A 20,163-nucleotide genomic window follows, 5' to 3' on the forward strand; every position below is an offset into this window, starting at 1 on the left:
TTCTACCATAGAAATTGTCTTTTGTAAAGCAACTAATGATATATCCTATGCAAACCTCTTCTTGTTGTCCATTAAACCACTGGTACCTCAAAGGATCTGTGCCTACTGCTTGAACTTTTAGTATCACTGGGAAGTTTCGTGGAACACACATAGACGTAGGCTGCTGTACTATAACAACTTCTGTCAAGAGAAACAGAGAAAAATTATTACAACCACACATAGTAGACTGACTACAGTGGATTGTACACTTTGCTTGTATAGCTGATGAAGGACCTCTCAGTCCTGGAAACCTTGGCGACTTCAGTGCAATTTTGAACACCTATATATATTTATATATATATGTGTGTGTGTGTGTGTGTGTGTATCTATGTATGTATGTCTAACAAAGCAGAAATACAGCGCTAAAAATATTTGTATTGGATTGTTCCTTTAAGAGTAAATAAAAGTGTTCCACACACCAATTTTCATGACTGTTGGACCTTCTTTAAGTGTATGGAAGGCCCTTGTCCAGAGTGGCTCTGCTCTGTCTGGACAATAAGTCATCATGGCATCTTATTAACTTTTCATCTGTTGAAAACAAAACAAAAAACAAAACAAAAAAACAAACAAAAAAAACAAAACAAAACAAAAAAAACACCCAAACGAAATATAAACTTAATGAAAAGCATAAAGAATGCACAAAGGGATGTATGTACACAATTAAAAAGAAGCCCACCCAAAATTTAAAAATACTGAAAACAGCAGGAATGCACTAAAATAATGTAGTCTTATTATTAAAGGTTTATCTGTCCTACCTTTATTGAAACTGCAAGCCGTAAGAAGTGATTATACGCAAATAATACGTCCAACAAATATCAGAGTTGCAGGCAGCGATTTTCAGTTTATAAAGGTAAACAAAGCTACAGTGAAGATGGAAAGGAAATTTTAAAAAACCTCTCACCAAAACATGACTCCCCTTTCCCCCGAGTTTGTACTTTGCAGTAAGGGCACTAGTTCAACTAGTTTGCCAATTTAAACCTCATTTTGCTACAACCCTTACAGCACGTTTAGTCTTTTGTGCCAGCTTTATATACTACCTACCCAAAACATCGCTGAAAAGTAGTCGCCTCTCGTCGTTTCGAGATGAAACAGCGCAGGAGAAAGCCGTGCTCGAAAACGTGTCGGTCTAGTGGCTTGATTTCCTGGAACAATCCTCCTCCTACCGGAAAGCGTCGAATATTCGAGCACTTAATCAGCTGTACTGAAGATGACTGTCGGCTGTTTGTACAGGACCGGAGACTTAAATAACTATGAGCGAGTTTGGCGTAGAGAAATAACGGTTTAAACGCTCTTTAACTAAATAATTGAGACTTTTTCATTATACCTTTTTCACCTATAACTCAAGCCATCTTAATTAGTGTAGTTAGGGTTATTAATTGGGCAAATAATTTGAAACGAGTAACCTCTCTATTTTATTCTTATTTTGTATTGACACTGCCATTTGTAGGATTCACATTTGCTGTAAACGTGTAATTAGTAGAAACGTATTTATTTGTATTATTTTATGTGAGTGAGTTACTTGAATGGTGTGTATATGGTGGGTGTGTGAGAGAGCTTTCGCAGGAGCATGTAACCAGATCCCTTTCATGCTTGGAAAATGAAGCAACCGCACTAGCCCAGTGGCCAAGTCTGTTGACTGCGGGAGGGTGCTGACACTACGGAGTCTCGGGATCTTTTCAGGGGCTGTCCTAGTTAAGCCTGCGTTCTGTTTATGGCTAAACCACCGTCCCGTCCACTGGTGAAAACAAATCCCCTCTGCAGCCCTGGACAAAAAAAACAAAAACAAACTAGTCTATGCACCCAGCTAGAAGTAACCAGTGAAACTGAGCCAGCTCTTTACCCACAGCTCCTTCACCCTCACCTATACCTGCTGCACTGCCAAAGTGAAAGGTTGCATAGAGTGTCAGTGACTTGCCCAGTGGACAGCGGCTGTAGCGCAGGCGGATCCGCTGCTGCTCCCTGGTCTTTCCCTGCGCGTGGTGTGCGAAGCGATGGCTAGATTCGGAAAATGTGATGTGCTCTCGCGCCTATTTGTAGGCCTGCTATAAATAGAGATCTCCTGGCACCGCATGCTTGGCTGTGATTGACAATTGCAGTGCCTTGCTACAGGGACAGCAGGCTTCAAAGGACTAACACACGAAAAACACACGAATGGCAAGTATTCATAAATGTTACAACGTCAGGTTTTATTTCTGTACAAATTTAAACTTAGTAGAACTTTTCAAAAAACGAACGTCTAGCTGTGCACAGCCTAATTTAATAGCACAAGCTAACTTAAAAAACAACTCCTCACCAAACTAACAAGTCCTATTTATAACTTTCTGATTAAACTTGCCTATATTTATTTTTTCTTAAAAATTAGCAGGGGGTCTTACTTATGATTGTACTTATGTTCATCTTAGCACTGTTCATCTTAAGTTTTATATTAAATATCAGACTGAACTTTAACTTTCATTTCCTTTAAGTGGCTCCAGTGACATATTGGAGGACTGGCAGCAAGAGGCACAGCCTGCTGTTATTCCACAAGGACAGAGAGGCAATTCTGCAAGAAGCCAGTGGATCCCTTTGGACTATAGAAATCGAGACGCTTCCTTTTTGGACAATGACATCGCGGAGACCCATGACACGGTCTTACTCAGGCAATGGCAGATGCAGCAGTCAGAATGGAGAAGACGTCCCTTCGCCACGTATGGACAGCCGCAACTACCTCTCAAACGTCCGGCCTGAGAACAGGTAGAAGAGTTTCTCTTCTTGTTCCTCTATTCTTGGGCTTAGTAGAACAGATGACAGATTTGTTGGCCAGGTTGCCATTGGCTACAAGCCACAAACAACACCATAATTTCTGTTTTTTGTGGTCCAGTGGATTGACAGAACTGTTTTCATAGGTCTCTTGGAGAATAATTCATTTCATGTGATAACCCACATGTAGAAGTATTTAAAATATTTACAGGAACCCATTGTATATTAATATACTATTGATTTATTTTCATATATAGTATATTGCAAATAACTACCTTGAAATAAATTCCTTGCTTAGCTTTATTATTTTACTAGCAGATGATGAAGTTAATGATTACAAATTAATAATGTATGTGGAATTGATCATCTAGCAACACTGATGTCAAAATGTGTAAGACCATTTCACATTTACAAGCACGTGTTTAGAATATAATCTGTTCGTAACCACATCTAACATCCAATAGTTCCTATTTCTTTATCTTACCTTTATAACTGAATTGTTAATTGAAAATAAACTGCTAATATTGTGCCAGTCATACAGAGAAATAGTTAATGTAGACATTAATTAGACATTAATGACTGATGCAGATACTCCTTTCTTATGAGTTGACTTTGGTCTGCCTCTTCCCTAAATAGCTATTCAGCTCACAGGTATTCAAACTACAAACCCTGGAGGTAAAACATACTTATAAATAAAATACTTAAAAATAAATCTCAGACTAATGACACACCTAACAATAATATAACTTTCCCAGTTCCCGTTTTTCTTTCATTTTGTTTGTAATTCCCTAAAGCAATGAAGAGAGTAACATTTTCATTTTCCCCAGGATAAATACTGAAGAACTGATTTGTGCCAAGGAAAAATTCTTCTGAATGTTAAGACGTATGCAGTCGGATCTGGAACGAATGGTTTCACATACTATCGAGATTGTTAATACTGACCCTTCAATTTCTAAGCACTCGCCCCTTCCAGAGCAACCTGTGGCAATAATTCTTACATTATTAATAACTTTCCTTTTCCCTGTTTCAAATCTTTACTATTAGTGTTGGTTGATTGATTGATTGCTTGAATGATTAATAGCATAAAAAATTATTTTTTTTAGATTCTTCGATTCACTTATTGACACTATCATTTTAAACTATTCAGCAGTGCTTCAGTGAATGAGTGAATTTAAGACTTTGTATGAGTTAATTTTATATGGGCTCCATGTTTTCCAGGAGTACATTTTGTACTGTCATGGCTCAACTGACTGAAGAGACCCAGCCATGTTTTGAGACCACTATCAAGTCCAAGGCAGTATCAGAAGCCTGCAATGTGAAATTCTCCTGTGTGGTTACAGGTACACTGGTGTTACCAGTCATGCATTTGAATGCATTCAGATTTTTGTTCCTACCATCTGAGGGAACAAATTTATATGCCAGATTCAGAAAAACCCTCAGTGACAGTTGATAGTAATATTATCTGTCATAAAAGTAATTAGTTACTCATTACAACATTTTCCTTTGCTAACAAAAGTGTTCAGAATAATTCAAAAGTCACTTGAATAGATGAATAGATTTTCACTTTCTTCTGAAACTCCTGTCTTGAGTTGCAAACATCTGCATGATCTGACAACCCACATGTGAAACCTCAGTATCAAGTTATAGGTTCTAAATCCTGTTGATGTTCATGTTGAATGTAATATCCCAAATATGTTCAATAGTAATTTTGTTATTAATGTAATGGAATATTAAATATTTGGCAGGCTTAATATTGGTCACTGGCTTATCATACAGATTTTAGCTTGTATTGTTCCAATAAAAATATGCATGCCAGAAGAGGATACTTTTACATTTGAAATCTAATTCCTCTCAAATAAAACTGAAATGAGTCTGACAAAAATGTGAAGTTGATCATGGCTTTTTATTGCATATTCCTGTGTTATATCAAAGTGTTCATGACACAGTGTTTTGTTGGCTTCATAGTAATTGTTTTCTTTTCCTTCCACTGATTATTGTCCTTATAGGTCACCCAGTCCCTGAGCTGACTTGGTATAAAGATGACATGGAATTAGACAGATACTGTGGTCTTCCCAAATATGAAATTTTTCGCAATGGAAAAACTCATACGCTCCATATCTACAAGTAAGTAACTGGCTTTTACTAAGCTTCTTGTGTATGATATATTTGATTGATCTTCATGATGATTTACAGCATGAGCCTACTTGGTTACTATAGTGACTGTGTGTTGTTTTATAGCTGCACTGTGGATGATGCAGCCATCTATCAGGCCTCAGCCAGGAATGGTAAAGGAATCGTCTCTTGTTCAGGAGTTTTAGAGGTGGGCACCATGAATGAATACAAGATCCACCAGAGGTTCTTTGCCAAGCTTAAGCAAAAGGCTGAGCTAAAACGGCGAGAGCAGGAAGAGATCCGGCGTCAAGAGGAGGAGAAGCTTCAGGAGGAAAGCCTGAGCTTCAATCAGGACCATTCTCTGAGGAAACGCAGGTTCTCTGAAGGTCTAGAACTAAACTCTCTGTCTGCCCTCTACGGTGGAGAGAGTGAAGACACACAGGAGGCAATTGCTGAGGAACAGACAGCATTGTTTGATGAGGAGTATAATGGGCTTTCAGTGGAAACCCATAGATTGAGTTCAGATTTAAGTGAAAACAAAGACAGACTGCAGCTTAACTATGTTCACGAGAAGGCAGAAACAGGTGGCACAGCACAGGTCACCAATGAGGAAGTGAGCAGAAAGAAGAACAGGATCTCTAATGGTTTTGAAGATGCTGTTACCAACCAGCCTAGCCAAGTCACTGCAGAAGAAGAGGATTCGCATAAGGGAATCAGTCTGACAGAGTACCTATCCAAGTCTTTTCAATCCCAAACTAGTGAGGAACAGCAGAAGGGTTTAGCTCCATTGCAGGAGATCAAATGCTCTGACACCAGCACCATTCAAGAAAAGGAACGTGACAGGGGGAAAGAGATTGAGAAGGAGTGGATGAAAACAGTAGAAAGGAAAAAAGAGCAGGAAAGATGCCAAGAAAGAGAGCAAGAAAAAGTGGCCCAGCTCGAGCCTGAGCACAGTGTTGCAGCTGTTTCTGAGGCTAAGGCTCCAGCACCCAGAGAGGCTGATCAGGCTGATCACCTGCAGAAATCAGCATTCAGTTCAGTGTTTCACTCCCTGAAGGGCATGCTCTTTGGTAAAAGCAAGAAATCACCTGAAACTACCAAGAAAGTCAGTGACGTTAATGGTGAAAAAGAAATCCCACTCCATGTTCCTGAAGCACGTCCCCGTCTCCCACAAACACAACCCCAAGAGCCAGGAGTCTGTGTTGTAGGTTCACAGCAGCTTGTGCCAATGGAGGTTGATGAGCTCAATCAAAGAAGTGAGCTCTCTGTGAACGGAGAGTCTCCCCAGAAAACGCCAGCCTCATCACACCTGAAGACTGAAATAGTGGGCTTGAATTTGAAGAATGATAGCAATGGATTTACCACTGAGAATATCTCAATAACTTCTGGGAGACATCCTGAAAGCTCCCGTGCCACACAGTTGAGCTCTCGAGAACATGGAGAACAACAGAGCGTTAGCGAGGAGGGAGACCTAGAGGCATTGCCAGAGATCCCATCTTCACAGCTTTTCAAGGTGAGCTTTCTACTGCAATTATTTTTCTGCTTTGCTATCCATCTGCAGTGGCTACATCATAGCAAGCAAGTACTTCAGAGCTATTTATAGATGGTATGTTTGTGTGATGAGATTCGAGTCAATCCCCAGGTCATGTTGGAAAATGTTATGTGCCCTGAGCACACAATCTAGAAGACACACTACATGGACATTAATGAATGTAAATTTAGCATAACTGTAGCACAAATTAGAATAATTACTTGCTCTTGTCATTTGGATCAACACAGACTGAGGGGCCATTGTGTTATACCCATGTTATTAATATGTTCTCTGTCCAATTCAAATATTATATCCAATTCAAATACTATCAAACCTAATTTAAAGATTCCAAATGCAAAGTTGCTATGTATTTTGTTCATTTACAATTAAAAAATCCCAAGTCAGTGAATGTATTTCAAGGTAACTGTCCACTTAAAGCCCCTATCAACAAATGCTGGGTGTTTGTGAGTGAAACTGACTGACACTTAGCAAGATCAGTGAGAGTTTCTGTGAGTCAGTAACACTTTAGAGCAAGTACATGTACAATGAACAGCAACCAAACTAAATAAAAATTTTTTTTTACATTCTCAAAAAGACAACAAAAACAAAAACTTTGTTTGTACAATGTATATATTATTGTTGTTGTTGTTGTTGTTATACACTTGGAAAATGTACTGAATTTCCAAATGACATTTGACCCTAGAGCTTTTAAAAATAAAATGTATCATTTAAAATGTAATAGTAATCAAGGTGTGTTAGTGTAATTAACAAGAAGAGTATAGACTGTGGGCAGTGGTAGCTCAGTGGTTAAGATACTTGACTTGTAATTAGAAAGTTGCTAGTTCAAGTCCCACCAATGCCAAGTTGCCACTTGTTCCCTGAGCAAGGCTTGTAAGTCACTTTGGATAAAAGTGTCAGCTCAATGCAAAGTCAGTATTTTTATATTTCATCAACATTTTGGTAATATGTTATATTATAATATGTTAAACATATTACTGATTAAATATATGATCCGTTTGGAAAAAAAAGATTGTATATGAGTCCAAATTTTAATGTCATTCCTAAAATGGGAAGAGAATGATGGAACAATGTTATTTTGGGGCATGTTTAAGCATGGAACTGACAACTCTTTGCGGTGTTCAGATTCCTTACCATCTGATGTCTTAAAATAAATGTGTTTCTCAGCTGTTCTTCAGGGGTTCACACCACACAATGGCCATTTCTCTTTATCAGCCTCTAGTAATTTTCAACTTCTGACAAATATACCATTGTTACCATGTTTTATGATTTCTTATTAACTTCTACAAGTCTTTGGTTCTGGAATGACTTAATGAAAAGCACTTTTAAATCCACTAATTTTCTGATTCTTGTAAATGCCCTGTCATATGGAGAAACTAGCTGTTGTGGTGATGCTGATATCTCAACTCTGGAGCACATGATACAAAAGAATCTGTTAGACCTCACATGATGTTGTCATAGAGAAGGCACCTTGCAGCTGGTAGGGGGTAAGGCAAGACTTGGTCAGCTACCCTGTGGGACAGTATGTTTGCAGATGTTGCATCATGTCCTAAGACCTGATATAGTACTGACATGTAATTGAAAATTGTATTTTTACTTCATTGGTTGTAGAAAATAATGACTATCCTTAAAATAGACACAATTTTTTTTATCCTGCTTTTACTTCTCAATTTGCACCTGGAACATATTGCTTTAGAGTTTTTTTTTTTTAATAAAATGGAACTGCAAGTCCAGTATTCCAGTATTGTAGGAAGATAATGCTAGAGTTTGTTAGCATTTCAGTAAGAGGAACTTGCCACCTTCACTGGTATTCTCTGTATTGATACAACAAAGGGCAACTTCTGCTATGAAAGTTAGGAGATCATGTGAAGCTTCTATTCATAGAATAAATAACTGAATGTAACAAGCCATTTTCCAGCCACTGAATCAAACCTGTCTTTCCTCATAGAATGAGCCATTGTCCAATTTTAAGTAACTTTTCTTGACACTTCTCTTTAAATACAAAACTCTCCTGGAGGCAGATCGGTTGTCTTAAACACAACACTAACCAGTGTCTGGCTGCTGACATTAAGCTGCCAATGTCAAGACCAGAAAACCCCATCACATTGCATGAGGCACAGGGCACTCCACCCACTCCACCCAGCATCCAAAGACTGTACGCCAGCTGGAGGTAGGAAGGAAGGGGCCTACAGTGTGTAAGCTCCTCAGTCTAGCGTGAAACATTAAACATCCATGAATACATCCAAGCAATGGCCCCCGTGGATGATCTGATGAGGGAGTCCCTCAGTCAGATAGGGGACGTGGTCACCATGGAAACAGTGGAGGTGCCATGGTAGGATAAGCCCAGCCATGGAATGTACCACTGACAGATAGCAGAGGTGGCTGACAACACAATCTTACCAATGGCTGTAAAAGGCAAGACTGAAGGACAGCATAGAGTCACTAATTATGGCAGCACAAGATCAAGCATTGAGCACTAGGTCAATCAAAGTAGCGGTGTATCACACCATAGAAGACCCAAGACGCAGACTGTGCAGAGAAGCCTCTGAGACAATCTAGCACCTAGTAGCAGGATGCCGGCTAAGATCCTATGGGACCTCCAGAATAGATCCAGACAAAGAGACAAGTAATATCAAATGATCCAGATATCATAATAGTAGACAAGATGTAGAAAACAGCAGTGGCAATAAATGTAGCAGTCCCAATTGAGGGAAACATCCAATGGACGGAATATAATAAGTTGGGGAAATAGCAGGGACTGAAAGAGGAAATAGAGAGAATGTGGAAGGTTATCACCAAGGATGTCCCAGTGGTGATTGGGCCACTTAGGGCTGTGACCCCAAAGATGGAGGAGAGGCTTTACCAAATCCCACAAATGTCAATATTAATCTCAGTCCAGAAGAGCACAATCCTAGGAACAACAAAAATATTGCACTGCACCATCAAATTCACAGGCCTCTGGTAGAAGGCCCAAGTAGTAATGATACAATGACAGGCAAAAAAACACAGAGCCCTCCTATAATGGGTTGACTCGTGGCCTGTTATTACTAGTTTTACTAGTTTTCTTATATACATGTAAAACCTAGAATCAAAAGTGGCATTCTCCATGGTAACTTTCAAATACAATGACCTTGATTTCAGAGTCTATATATATATATATATATATATATATATATATATATATATATATATATATATATATATATATATATATATATATATATTGCTCACAGACTGCACAACTCTGGGGCCTCTTCCTCTTCGAAAGCATAACTATTTATTTCATGCATGACTGCATGATGGTGATAAGCATCATAGAGGCCCCTTTCCGTCGTGGACTGAACTGTTCTCTCACTTCTCTGAACTTGATCTTCCAATAGAAGGATGTCATAAATGCTAGGTCACATGATCCAGTTTTATGCCCATTCTAATGTTTTCGGTGGTTCAGAGCTGTCAGCAGGAGCAAGTGCCACCAGTGATATGTAGATGCTGTTAAATTCTGCCAGGTCATAAATCACAAGTTTTTTGTTGGACAGTTGCAGAATTTACCAAACACATCTTGTCTCCCATCATGATGAAGTGCTTCGAAAAACTGGTGAAAGACCACATAACGTCAAGACTTCCTGCAACGCTTGACCCGCTCCAGTTCCCATACCGCCCTAACCGCTCCACTGATGATGCCATATCAGCAGCGCTTCACCGAAGCCTGGCCCATCTGGAGAATAAGAACAATTATGTGCGGATGCTTTTCATTGACTTCAGCTCTGCCTTCAACACAGTCATACCCCAACACTTGGTAAAGAATCTCAGCCTATTAGGCATTGACACCCCATTGTGCAACTGTTTATTGGACTCTCAGACAGACCACAGACAGTACGAGTTGGAGTAAACACCTCTGAAACCATCATCATGAACACAGGAGTTCCCCAGAGCTGTGTGCATAGCCCTCTGTTGTTCACCCTGATGACTCATGATTGTTGTGCCAAGTACAGCTCATATCACATCATCAAGTTTGCGGATGATACCATGGTAGTGGGCCTCATCAGCAACGATGATGACTTGGCATACAAAGCGGGAGTGAACCAACTTGTCATCTGGTGCGACAACAACAACCTGTCACTGAATGTCAACAAGACAAAGGAAGCACACGGTACATGCTCCATTCACAATCCACGGTACTGCTGTAGAGTTAGGGAGGAGCATCAGGTTTCTAGGGGTGCACATTACAGACAATCTGACATGGACTATACACACCACTTCCCTCATCAAAAAGGCACAGCAGCGTCTTCACTTCCTGTGAAGGATGAGGAGAGCAAACCTTCCCTCTTCTCAAGATGTTCTATAGAGGCACAATAGAGAGCGTTCTGACCAGCAGCCTCCCAGTCTGGTATGGCAGCTGCACCGCCTCAGACCAGAAATCTCTCCAGAGAGTGGTGAGAACAGCAGAGAAAATCATCAGAACCTCACTTCCATCCATACACGGTCTATACCTGTCACGCTGCCTCAGCAGAGCGTCCAAGATGGTCAGGGATCCCACTCATCCTGATCATAGACTGTTCAGCCTTCTGCCCGCTGGTAAACGTTGCCGCTGCATGCGGTGCAAGACTGCCAGACTCAGCAAGAGCGTCTTACCACAGGCCATTAGACTGCTCAACTCCCTTTAACAATACACCACATTTATTTTATTTTACTTTATACCCAGAAACATAGAACTATTATGATCACTATTTATAACCCGCACCCTCGTCTTCATATGTAGCTACTTTGTGCAATAATTTTAATGTTCTCTCTGTGAGCACCTTATCAACATTTTCCAGTGCTACGTTTACAATACCGGTCACACTGTGCAATAATCACTGGAACAATGTCAATAGTTTCTATATACAATGTGCAGTATTTTATTCCTATGTGCAATATATATATATACTTTTACTATATATATATATATATATATATATATATAATATATATATATATATATTATATATTTATTGTGTATTTATACTATGTCTTGTCTATTCTGACTAATAGTGCACTTACCTTTATGTATATTGTATATTTGCACATCAGAGAAGCATCGTTCAGCTGTGCACTACTTCTTGTATAGTCTGAATGACAATAAAGGTGACTTTGACTTTGTCACCAGGTATTACTGAGGCTATTGTTCAATTATTATGTAAATAAGTGTGTGAAAACAAATATAAGCATATTTTGTGTAGTACAATCACGTTCAGCATGCATTTGCATAAGATGGAAGGTTATTAAGTGTATTGTATGATCAAACACCATAAGCAGCATTTAATTGAGCTGCATATAAACATAATGTATGTGACACATTTTTAAATGAAAAAATAATAATTCTTTGCCTGTTGCATTAAGTTATAAATGTAGAATATAAATCACAGGAAACAACATGTATTTATTTAAAGGGCATCATTAGCCTCGAGTGCTTAATAGTGTAACATATTTCTAAGATATTTGAGCAACTAATTCACACAGTGATCTATTGTGGATGGCTTATATCTGTTCACAAATCACTATAAAAAATAGTGGGATAGTGGGAAAATTGAAGATGAATCAGTAATGCCTTCCGTTCCAACATTAGCTCGGTTTGAACAAACACTGCATTTGTTTACGTTTTGCTGTTTGTGTGTTACTTTGCTAACTTGTGCGTTCATGCCTCAAGGCCGCAGGTGACCATACAGAAGCAGGCAGAGGTGAGGACGCAGTGGGTCTGCCTCGTGAGAGTGCCGACCAGGAATGTACCGCCACTGCATATCAGATGGCACAAGCCAGGGAAGAAACACATGCTACAGAGGAGAGAGATGACACCGCAGACGTCACACACAGTCTGGAGGCCTCCCAGACAGGCCCAAACAGGACGGACCTGGAAAGAGACATGCGCTTTTCTGAGGCTTGGCCTTCACAGACCGTTGACCGTGCCCCTCTTCTGGTGTCTAGTGACTCTGAGAATGTGGAGGAAATGAGAGTGGATGAGGCAAGCTCAGAGCATGACTCATACACAGATGAGATTGGGGCTCCAACTGCAGAGGTCGCCGCAGAGGAAAACCTACCAAAAGTGCAAGAAGGATATTCCTTTACCAAAGGAAGTGATGTCATGATGAAGGTGGCAGAGGCATCAGTTGCTAATGAGAAAACTGATACTGTTGAGGTGGCGTCAAAGTCAGATCTTTCTTTAAATGACAGGGATCAGGAAGGTGATATAGACTTTCAGGGTGTGTCCATGCTAGCACTGGGTGTAAGTCAACAGGTCTTTCCATTGCAGGACAGTGTAGTGGAAAATGACTTAAGGCAAAATAAAAATTCCATCCCAGCACTGGTGGTTGGTCCTGGGGAGAGTGAGAAGGAGGCAGGTACTGATAGAGATGATAAAGAGGAAAATGTTAGTGGTGCGGAAAATAAGGATCATATCACCAGTACAAAAGACATGAACAGTATTGAAGAAAAGAAGAAAAACATTGTGGAACAAGATGAAGGTACTGAAGAAAAGAAGGCAGATAGAACTAAGAAGAAAGGAGATAATAGTCTTGGAGAAAACAAGAATGAGCCAGCTACTTTAAATATGGCCATAGAAGCAGAAATGCCTAAATACACAAGAAATTCAGAAATAGAGGAGAAACAGACTCATTTAAACTCCAATGTAGTAGATAAACCAAAGATATTTACAAAAGCCCAGCCTGAGAGATTCATGGTCGAGTCTTGGGAACAATCTGTGGTTCCTCCGATCATAATTCTCCCAGACACAAGGGAAACAGTTATTAAAAATGTAGCAAAGATGAGAGCTACTCCACTTGCTACAGAAAACAAGCTCACCATGCCAGAAAAGGTAAAACGGGAGGAACCAGTGAGTATCCCAAGAATAGATGCTTTGGTAACAGAACCTGAGAGAGTTCTGCAGCCCCTGGCCCAGGAAGTTGCATGCATATTCAGAGACAGTGAACTCAAATCAGAGGAACCGGTGAGTGATGCAGATAATGCACCAAATGAAGTCATCAAAGATCACAGAGTGGTGACTGTGGTAGAGCATGTAGATGCTACTCCAGCTCAGCAAGCCAGGAATTTTGATTGGGTACTAACTGTCCAAAATAAACAGGATAGTAAACATCTAATCCTAGAGCCCAGCGTGGGTGACAGAGAAGAACCGGCCAAGATTAGCAGTGGGAAATGCAGAGGAAATGACAACAGCAGTATCCCCATAATCAGTATAGCATGTGCTGATGATGTTGCATCATCTCAGGGTCAAGAGCAAGTATGTGGAAAACCAATCCTTCTCGATGCTGGTTTTGTCCTGGACAACGCGGACCTTAAAAAGCAAGCCTATACTATCGCCTCTGTCTCCACAACACACATGGAGGACACTGCAAAAAACAGTGCAAACAAGGACAGGGCAACAGAAATTTTGACTACCATGCTAAGAAAGGTTGAGGTTGAGCTGGCCCATGTCACCAGCTCCAGCAGTGGTCCTGGAGAGGAAAAGTCCACACTGATAAAAGAACAAAACATGTCAGACAAAAGGTACTACGGAGAGATTCACCTGAACTCGGATGATGTGTCCTCACAATCATCAGCAAAACCTTCTCAAAATAGCACTGGCCCTGATGTTGATAAGGTTTCCCTACACAAAGCAGAACCTGATGCTGACAGGCTCCAGAGGGATAAACCTGCTATGGAGAAGCTTGGCCTCACAACCCCTGTGGGACCCACGCTGCCCCCACTGAGCCCAGCCAGCCTGCGAAGGCTTATGGCAAAGAATAATCCCAATTTAGAGGGCCAGGGCTCTGCACCTGCCATTTCGTCAGATGGAAGTGAGAAAAAAGGGGACGAGAGTGGAGGCAGCACGCCCACATCCGCTCTATCCTGTGAGAGCAGCCCCAAAATGAAGCGGCGTGACAGCCTGACCCTCATCCCCTCCGCCACCCCAGAGGAACTGGCGTCTGGGGCTCGCAGAAAAATCTATCTCGCCAAGACCAAGTCTGAAGACGAGGGCTCAGACACCCAGAGTAGGAGAGACAGCCCGTACATGTCCCCCAGCCAGGCTCGCAGAGCAGCTTTTCTGCAGCTGCAGAGTGGCCAGCAAACGCCACCCATGGAAAGGCGCTCGCCCCTTTTAGGCCGCCGGAAAGCCACGTTGGAAGTGCCTAAATCCAAGGAGGAAATGTCAGAGGAACCCAACAGCACAACCCCTGAAAGCAAACCAGCAGAGAAGGAGAAGCTAGACCCCTTCAAGGGTAACATACACATTCGTACATTATAATATTTGAAGGACAATAAAATTAGGACAATAAGAACAATAAATTAACCCTTCAACCTAGTACAAGTGTAGTAAAGTCACATCTTAAAAATGCATAAGGATGCTATACAGTTAGAATTCAGAACTGACTCCTCAAAGCAACGGCTTCTATCCTCAGTAAGGGGTAAGATCCATATTCCCATATCATTATGATGTTGTTTGCTTGGTCAGGCACTTGGCATTCTCTTCAGGCAAAGTGGAAAAATGTAAAAAGATGAGTGATTTGTTTCATATGCATCCTAAGAGGTGTGTGAACACTGTATCCTTCCAAATTAGTGCTTTTGGAACAGTGTACAGATAAACAATAGGCAAAAGACCATCTACACAGGGAAATTAGTTGCGATCATTTGGGGAGTAAACATTTTTAATGCTGTATTAGACGTTATCTTGTGGATGTTAACACTGTCTGGAGAGGAGCTGCTGATTGTCAACATGCTTAAAGCGGAAGTGAGGTTGGAATCTGAAGCTGGATAAGCGGATGAGGAAACATGAGACAGTGTATATGGTTACCATGGTGCCCGTGTCAGGATGCCTCATAACCCTTCGCCTCTCAGCCCCTCAGGTAATACGCAAGATCAGGGGAGAGGCCTTCTCAGATGCCTCGGGGCATTTGAAGCTTTGGTGTCAGTTCTTCAATGTGCTCAGTGACTCCACCATCAAGTGGTTCAGGGATGAAACAGAGATTGTGGAGATAAAAAGAAAGTAAGTCATAAACTGAGAAACTGTTTTCCTAGCCACATGTAAATCTATTGTCTATTATTACTCTCACTACCTGTTGCTCAAATAAGTTGCAGATAAGGGCCTGATTCATGAGCATAAGAACTGTAACAGGAAAAAACAATTGCTAAGCAATATAACTTTGAATTGCAAAGTATGTGATTTATGAATTGTTTCTAGAGTATTGGACATTGCAATATTGAAAAAGGGCTGCAGTATGCAAATTAAGCTAGACAAACAGCTTTTAATTATAGCACTGAGTGTGCCCTGCAGTAGTGCAGCTCCCGATCTTGATGATTTTTTATTCATATTCTTATGATCCTTACAACTGTGATAAAAAGAGATGATACTTATGGCAAGGGCTGTAAACTAACACCCTCCTGTTTTGAGATCAGAGGGGATTAAGGTCTGTATTTGTGTTACTAGATGATATGTCAGCAGAATGATGCACTAAACCTCCCACAAAGGCCCACATGCAGAGCAGATGCACATTTCTGCATAACAGTGCCTCCATGTGGCAGAAAGATGGTAGCACAGATTAAAGCAAGCTGAGAGATCCTTCCCAAGTCCTGATGACATGAAATTAATCATTTCTCAGTGCAGGGGATGAGAGTCAAGTGGCACTAGCCATTGTCCAGGCCTCCAACAGAGACTGTGGAGTTTACGGCTGCACAATCAAGAACGAATACGGCTCTGACACCACGGACTACTTACTCAGCACAGACAGTAAACTTGCATCAGTGCACTGAACGGCAGCCTTGATAAACTGATATTTCTAGGACATTTTCACAGTATTTCCTCTTTTTGTTTTTTAGTACTGGCAGAGTTCTTCCTAAGGGATGATTTGGAAGGTATACTGCAATTTTAATTACCAAAGAAATGTTTTAGCAGTTTAGCTTCTCTAAAGCTCATGTGGCTTGGTATTGCTCTGTGGTCCCGTTTAGTGGGAGAGGAGATCGAGATGATGCCCCTGCTGTTCACCAAAGGCCTGGCTGACTCCAGCTACTGGGGCGAAAAGTTCTTTGGCCGCATAATGACTGAAGAGGTGCAGCTTGGGCAGGGCTGCATGCACAAAACCAGCAGAGCAAAGGTCATCTATGGTCTGGACCCTATCTTTGAGTCAGGAAGCACCTGCATCGCTAAAGTGAGAAACCCCATTGCATACGGGACCAAAGAGGAGAACAACCTGGCGGAGAAAAATCTAGAGGCCACCAAACAGGTGAGTGCGTCCTTCACTTGTGTGTGTGTGTGTGTGTGTGTGTGTGCGCATGCCATCAGCGTAGGCCAAAGGTCACATACCATAGTCAAGAATTAACCTGGGATGACAGTTGTGGGAAGCACTTATCGGATTAAGGGGTTGTTATTTTTATTTAAGTGATTATTTATGCATAGACAGTGCAATGGGAATCGCTATTGGAAGATATTGTACTAATAAAAATGGAAAAGCAGTTCTAGTGGGGGGAACACAAGGGGAAAAGCTTTCATGTACATTTTTGTGTCTTTAGGAATGTAAAATCCAGAACATGATTCGGGAATACTGCAAAATCTTTGCTGCTGAAGCAAGGGTGATTGAAAACTTTGGCTTCTCATTAGAGTAAGTAATGTACCCACAAGGAACATTTTAGGCCATCTTGTGAGGTGATAGTTCCAGTGCTAGTGAGGAACTGTTCAAAATATTTTGCATCTAAAGTTTAGTTGCTAGGACCTTTTACAGTCGCTATTACTGTATAAATTAGTTTCTTCACTTACAAATTACAATACTGATGTTAAAACATTTATTCTATTAATATAGTATATATTGCTATGGTGTAAATACAGTGTATTCTGCTATGGTGCAGTGCTTTTTTTATACAGATAGTTGATATCCAAATAGTAAATCCACTGACCGGTGTGATTTCTGCGCTCCTAAATGTTCAGAGTGATTCCTCTATATTTAATGTCCCGGCCGGCCAACACCATCCCATATGCTACAGTGGAGGCTGATCTGAAGGGGACATACTTGACATACTGCTTAATGGACAACACTGGGAGTCTAGTCACTCAGTCCACCTCTGAGCTGGAACAGAAATGCTGCACGTTCCAACACTGGATTCACCAGTGGACAAATGGCAATCTACTGGTCACACGACTAGAAGGTAAAGTGATAAGGGTTACCATCTAGAAATAAGGTGAAGTGATAAGGGTTACCATCTAGAAATAAGGTGAAGTGATAAGGGTTACCATCTAGAAATAAGGTAAAGTGATAAGGGTTACCATCTAGAAATAAGGTAAAGTGATAAGGGTTTCCTTCTAGAAATAAGGTGACGTGATAAGGGTTTCCTTCTAGAAATAAGGGGTCCCCGTCTTTGTGTCAAGGCATCTGTCCTCCTGGAAAGTTTAGTTCCCTTTTTAACACTCTTGAGTTTAATATCCAGTAGATCCTAAAATCCATCAGAAGGATCAGGTATGTTTGATTGGAGGTGGACTTCTACAGGGATGTAGATTTCCAGGGCTCCACACTCTCCTTCCACTTCAGAACATTTATTCCTTAGAAATACATATGTTGTAAATCTGTAGTTAGAGGCATCAGTGGTCAGTTTCTGACTACAGGACCCCAGTTAGCTGGGTGTTTTTTGATGGTAGGTACAGGTATATGTAGTAAACTGACCACTGTGTGTAGGTGGAAGACAGTGATTTCTAATAAAGTGGTTTATTAAATATAAATCTTTGCTTATTTGTCTCCATCACAAAACCTGATAAAACAAAACATCATTTGGTCTCTTTTAGGTGTGGATACAAAGATTACAAACATCAGGATTGCAACCAAGTCCAAAGGGTTTGTCTGTATATTATACTATATTAGTACCATACTGTACAGTACATTTCTGGCTATCTTATATATGAACAGTTCTTTGATTATATCATTTAAGCAGTAAAATTAGAGAGACAAACACATGTGCTGCAGGTACCAGGGTCTGACAGATGAAGGCTCTCTGAAGATATTGGAACAATTTGCCACCCAGCACCAGTGCAACTACTACTGTGGGCTCCTGGGCCTCAGACCCCTGAAGCCCATGGACCCCCAGCAGCAGCCAAAGGTGAAGACATCCAGGAGCCCTTTGCTGGCCAGGAGGCCAGGCCCTGGATCAGCCAGCCCCCAACTCCAGAAGAAGGGCTCAGGTAGCCCCCAGCTCCAGAAGAAGGGCTCAGGTAGCCCGCAAGTTGCCAGAAAAGGCAGCTCTAGTCCCAAAGTGGTAAAAAAGACTGGGGAAGATGAGGAGAACAAAGCCACTACCAAGCATAAGACCGTAGAAGTCCCAAAAGGAGTCAGGATGAGGTAAAGTAAAAAGAACTAACTGGATGGCCAAAAGGGAGCAGCCACTAGAACAGACCTCTTTAATTGTTCAGACTAATCAATTGTGTCATAGTTGTGTTATACATAAAATTTTGAAAATGCCAAATGGCTGCACTTTATCAGTTTATAATCTTAGTGGATTAACTTTACAAGAATTTATGACTAATGACTCCGTTCATGCCCTAAGCCCATGGTATACTATGCTGCAATAGATATAGTGGTTAATGACCATAGGAGTTTGGCAATTGTAATATTTTGTAAATTGCTCTCCAATAACTGCTCTCAAGACTTGCCAACTATTTTTAAAGCTATGCTGGAGTCAGGATCCCAAACAATAATATAACAGTAGGAGAATAAAAATGAATAGATGATAAAAAATTATTTCTTAAGTTATCTTTTTAAGATGTTTTAAGAAAAATTAGTTTATAGTGCTGAGGAACACAGTAAGAGGGATTGCTAAAAATTCCTCTAACATCTGTGATGTGTGTGAACTGACCGTACTAAAATTCTGATTTTCTTTTGTAGATATAATTGCATTTAAACTTGCTAGCAGACTTTGTGTTTTGGAACCGTAGCTGTAGTTCTGATTTGTGGCTATAGTCTTTTTTTATGCATATAATTCAGAACCAGCATTGGCAGTTTATGTGATGATATTCACTTATCTTCTCTGATGTGTATACAATTTTTAAAATGAGAATGCCAAGTGTTAAGTGATGAGTGAACATGTTTTTATCTTGTGTGATCAGGTGGAGGGTGGATGTTTTTGTTATCACTGTCAAGCTCTTTGGTCTTGTCCTTTTGGACTAGTAACACATAGAAAGGGCCACACCTCTGTAGCACTAATTAACTGCACAACAGGATTTAAAAATCTTACACTTTTGAGGGTGCTCATATCAACAAGTATTTTTAATGACCTGTCATCCTTTAACTTACTGATAATACTGATTAATTTATTCAGATTTTAATTAGCAATGATACATTTTGTTGCAACATTGTCACTGACATAGCAGATAATGTTACACATGAAGGCTTTAATAGTTGTCCATGATTTACCAATTTTTTAAATTTTATTTCATTTTATTTTGCTTGTTGTTTTCATGTCTGAAAGTTTACTAAAGCTGAGGTTTGAAGACTAAAAGGTGTAGTGCTTCAGTGCGGTAAAAAATAGAACATAATTTGGACAGTATAAGGTATATGTGGAGGTGTGTGGGGGGTGTTGTATGTATGCGTCAATAATATATGGAGGGGAATCAATTAATTTGAGTATTTGTTGTGTAGTGCATTTTGTTTTTGTAAATTAAAATTTGTAAATCTCTCTTATCTCTACTTTTTTACTTTCAACTCTAATAATAACAACAAAAA

The 20,163-nt window shown here is 40.4% G+C and overlaps 2 protein-coding genes across 7 annotated transcripts in view; one reads left to right on the top strand and one right to left on the bottom strand.

Annotated features, from left to right (window-relative positions):
• malt3 (MALT paracaspase 3) overlaps window positions 1-2,097 on the bottom strand; it is a 13,453-nt gene extending 11,356 nt beyond the window's left edge. The window contains exons 1-5 of one of the 5 annotated variants that reach the window (XM_027004606.2): window positions 1,901-2,095; window positions 1,081-1,802; window positions 795-899; window positions 459-567; window positions 56-180 (exon numbers count right to left, since the gene is read on the bottom strand). In XM_027004606.2, coding sequence (XP_026860407.2) covers window positions 56-180; window positions 459-546 — 213 coding nt within the window. In that variant the 5' untranslated portion in view covers window positions 547-567; window positions 795-899; window positions 1,081-1,802; window positions 1,901-2,095. Of the gene's footprint in view, window positions 1-55; window positions 181-458; window positions 568-794; window positions 900-1,080; window positions 1,803-1,900 lie in introns of all 5 variants that reach the window. The other 4 variants (XM_027004608.2, XM_027004607.2, XM_035525653.1 and 1 more) reach the window with 4 other exon arrangements.
• A 412-nt stretch (window positions 2,098-2,509) lies between these two features.
• On the top strand, window positions 2,510-20,116 carry alpk3a (alpha-kinase 3a). Of its 2 annotated transcripts, XM_035525651.1 has the most exons (14): window positions 2,510-2,772; window positions 3,415-3,453; window positions 3,997-4,118; window positions 4,785-4,902; window positions 5,017-6,403; window positions 12,126-14,688; window positions 15,305-15,452; window positions 16,066-16,193; window positions 16,283-16,318; window positions 16,412-16,686; window positions 16,973-17,061; window positions 17,385-17,602; window positions 18,234-18,282; window positions 18,412-20,116. In XM_035525651.1, exons 1-14 carry the CDS (start codon window positions 2,642-2,644, stop codon window positions 18,785-18,787), a joined length of 5,679 nt encoding a protein of 1,892 aa, XP_035381544.1. In that variant the 5' UTR covers window positions 2,510-2,641; the 3' UTR covers window positions 18,788-20,116. The 2 variants fall into 2 exon arrangements, with proteins under 2 accessions (XP_035381544.1, XP_035381545.1); XM_035525652.1 differs by lacking the exon at window positions 3,415-3,453.
• Window positions 20,117-20,163: the final 47 nt, after the last annotated feature.

This window comes from Electrophorus electricus, chromosome 4 (assembly GCF_013358815.1).
Source record: "Electrophorus electricus isolate fEleEle1 chromosome 4, fEleEle1.pri, whole genome shotgun sequence".
Lineage (NCBI taxonomy): Eukaryota > Metazoa > Chordata > Actinopteri > Gymnotiformes > Gymnotidae > Electrophorus > Electrophorus electricus.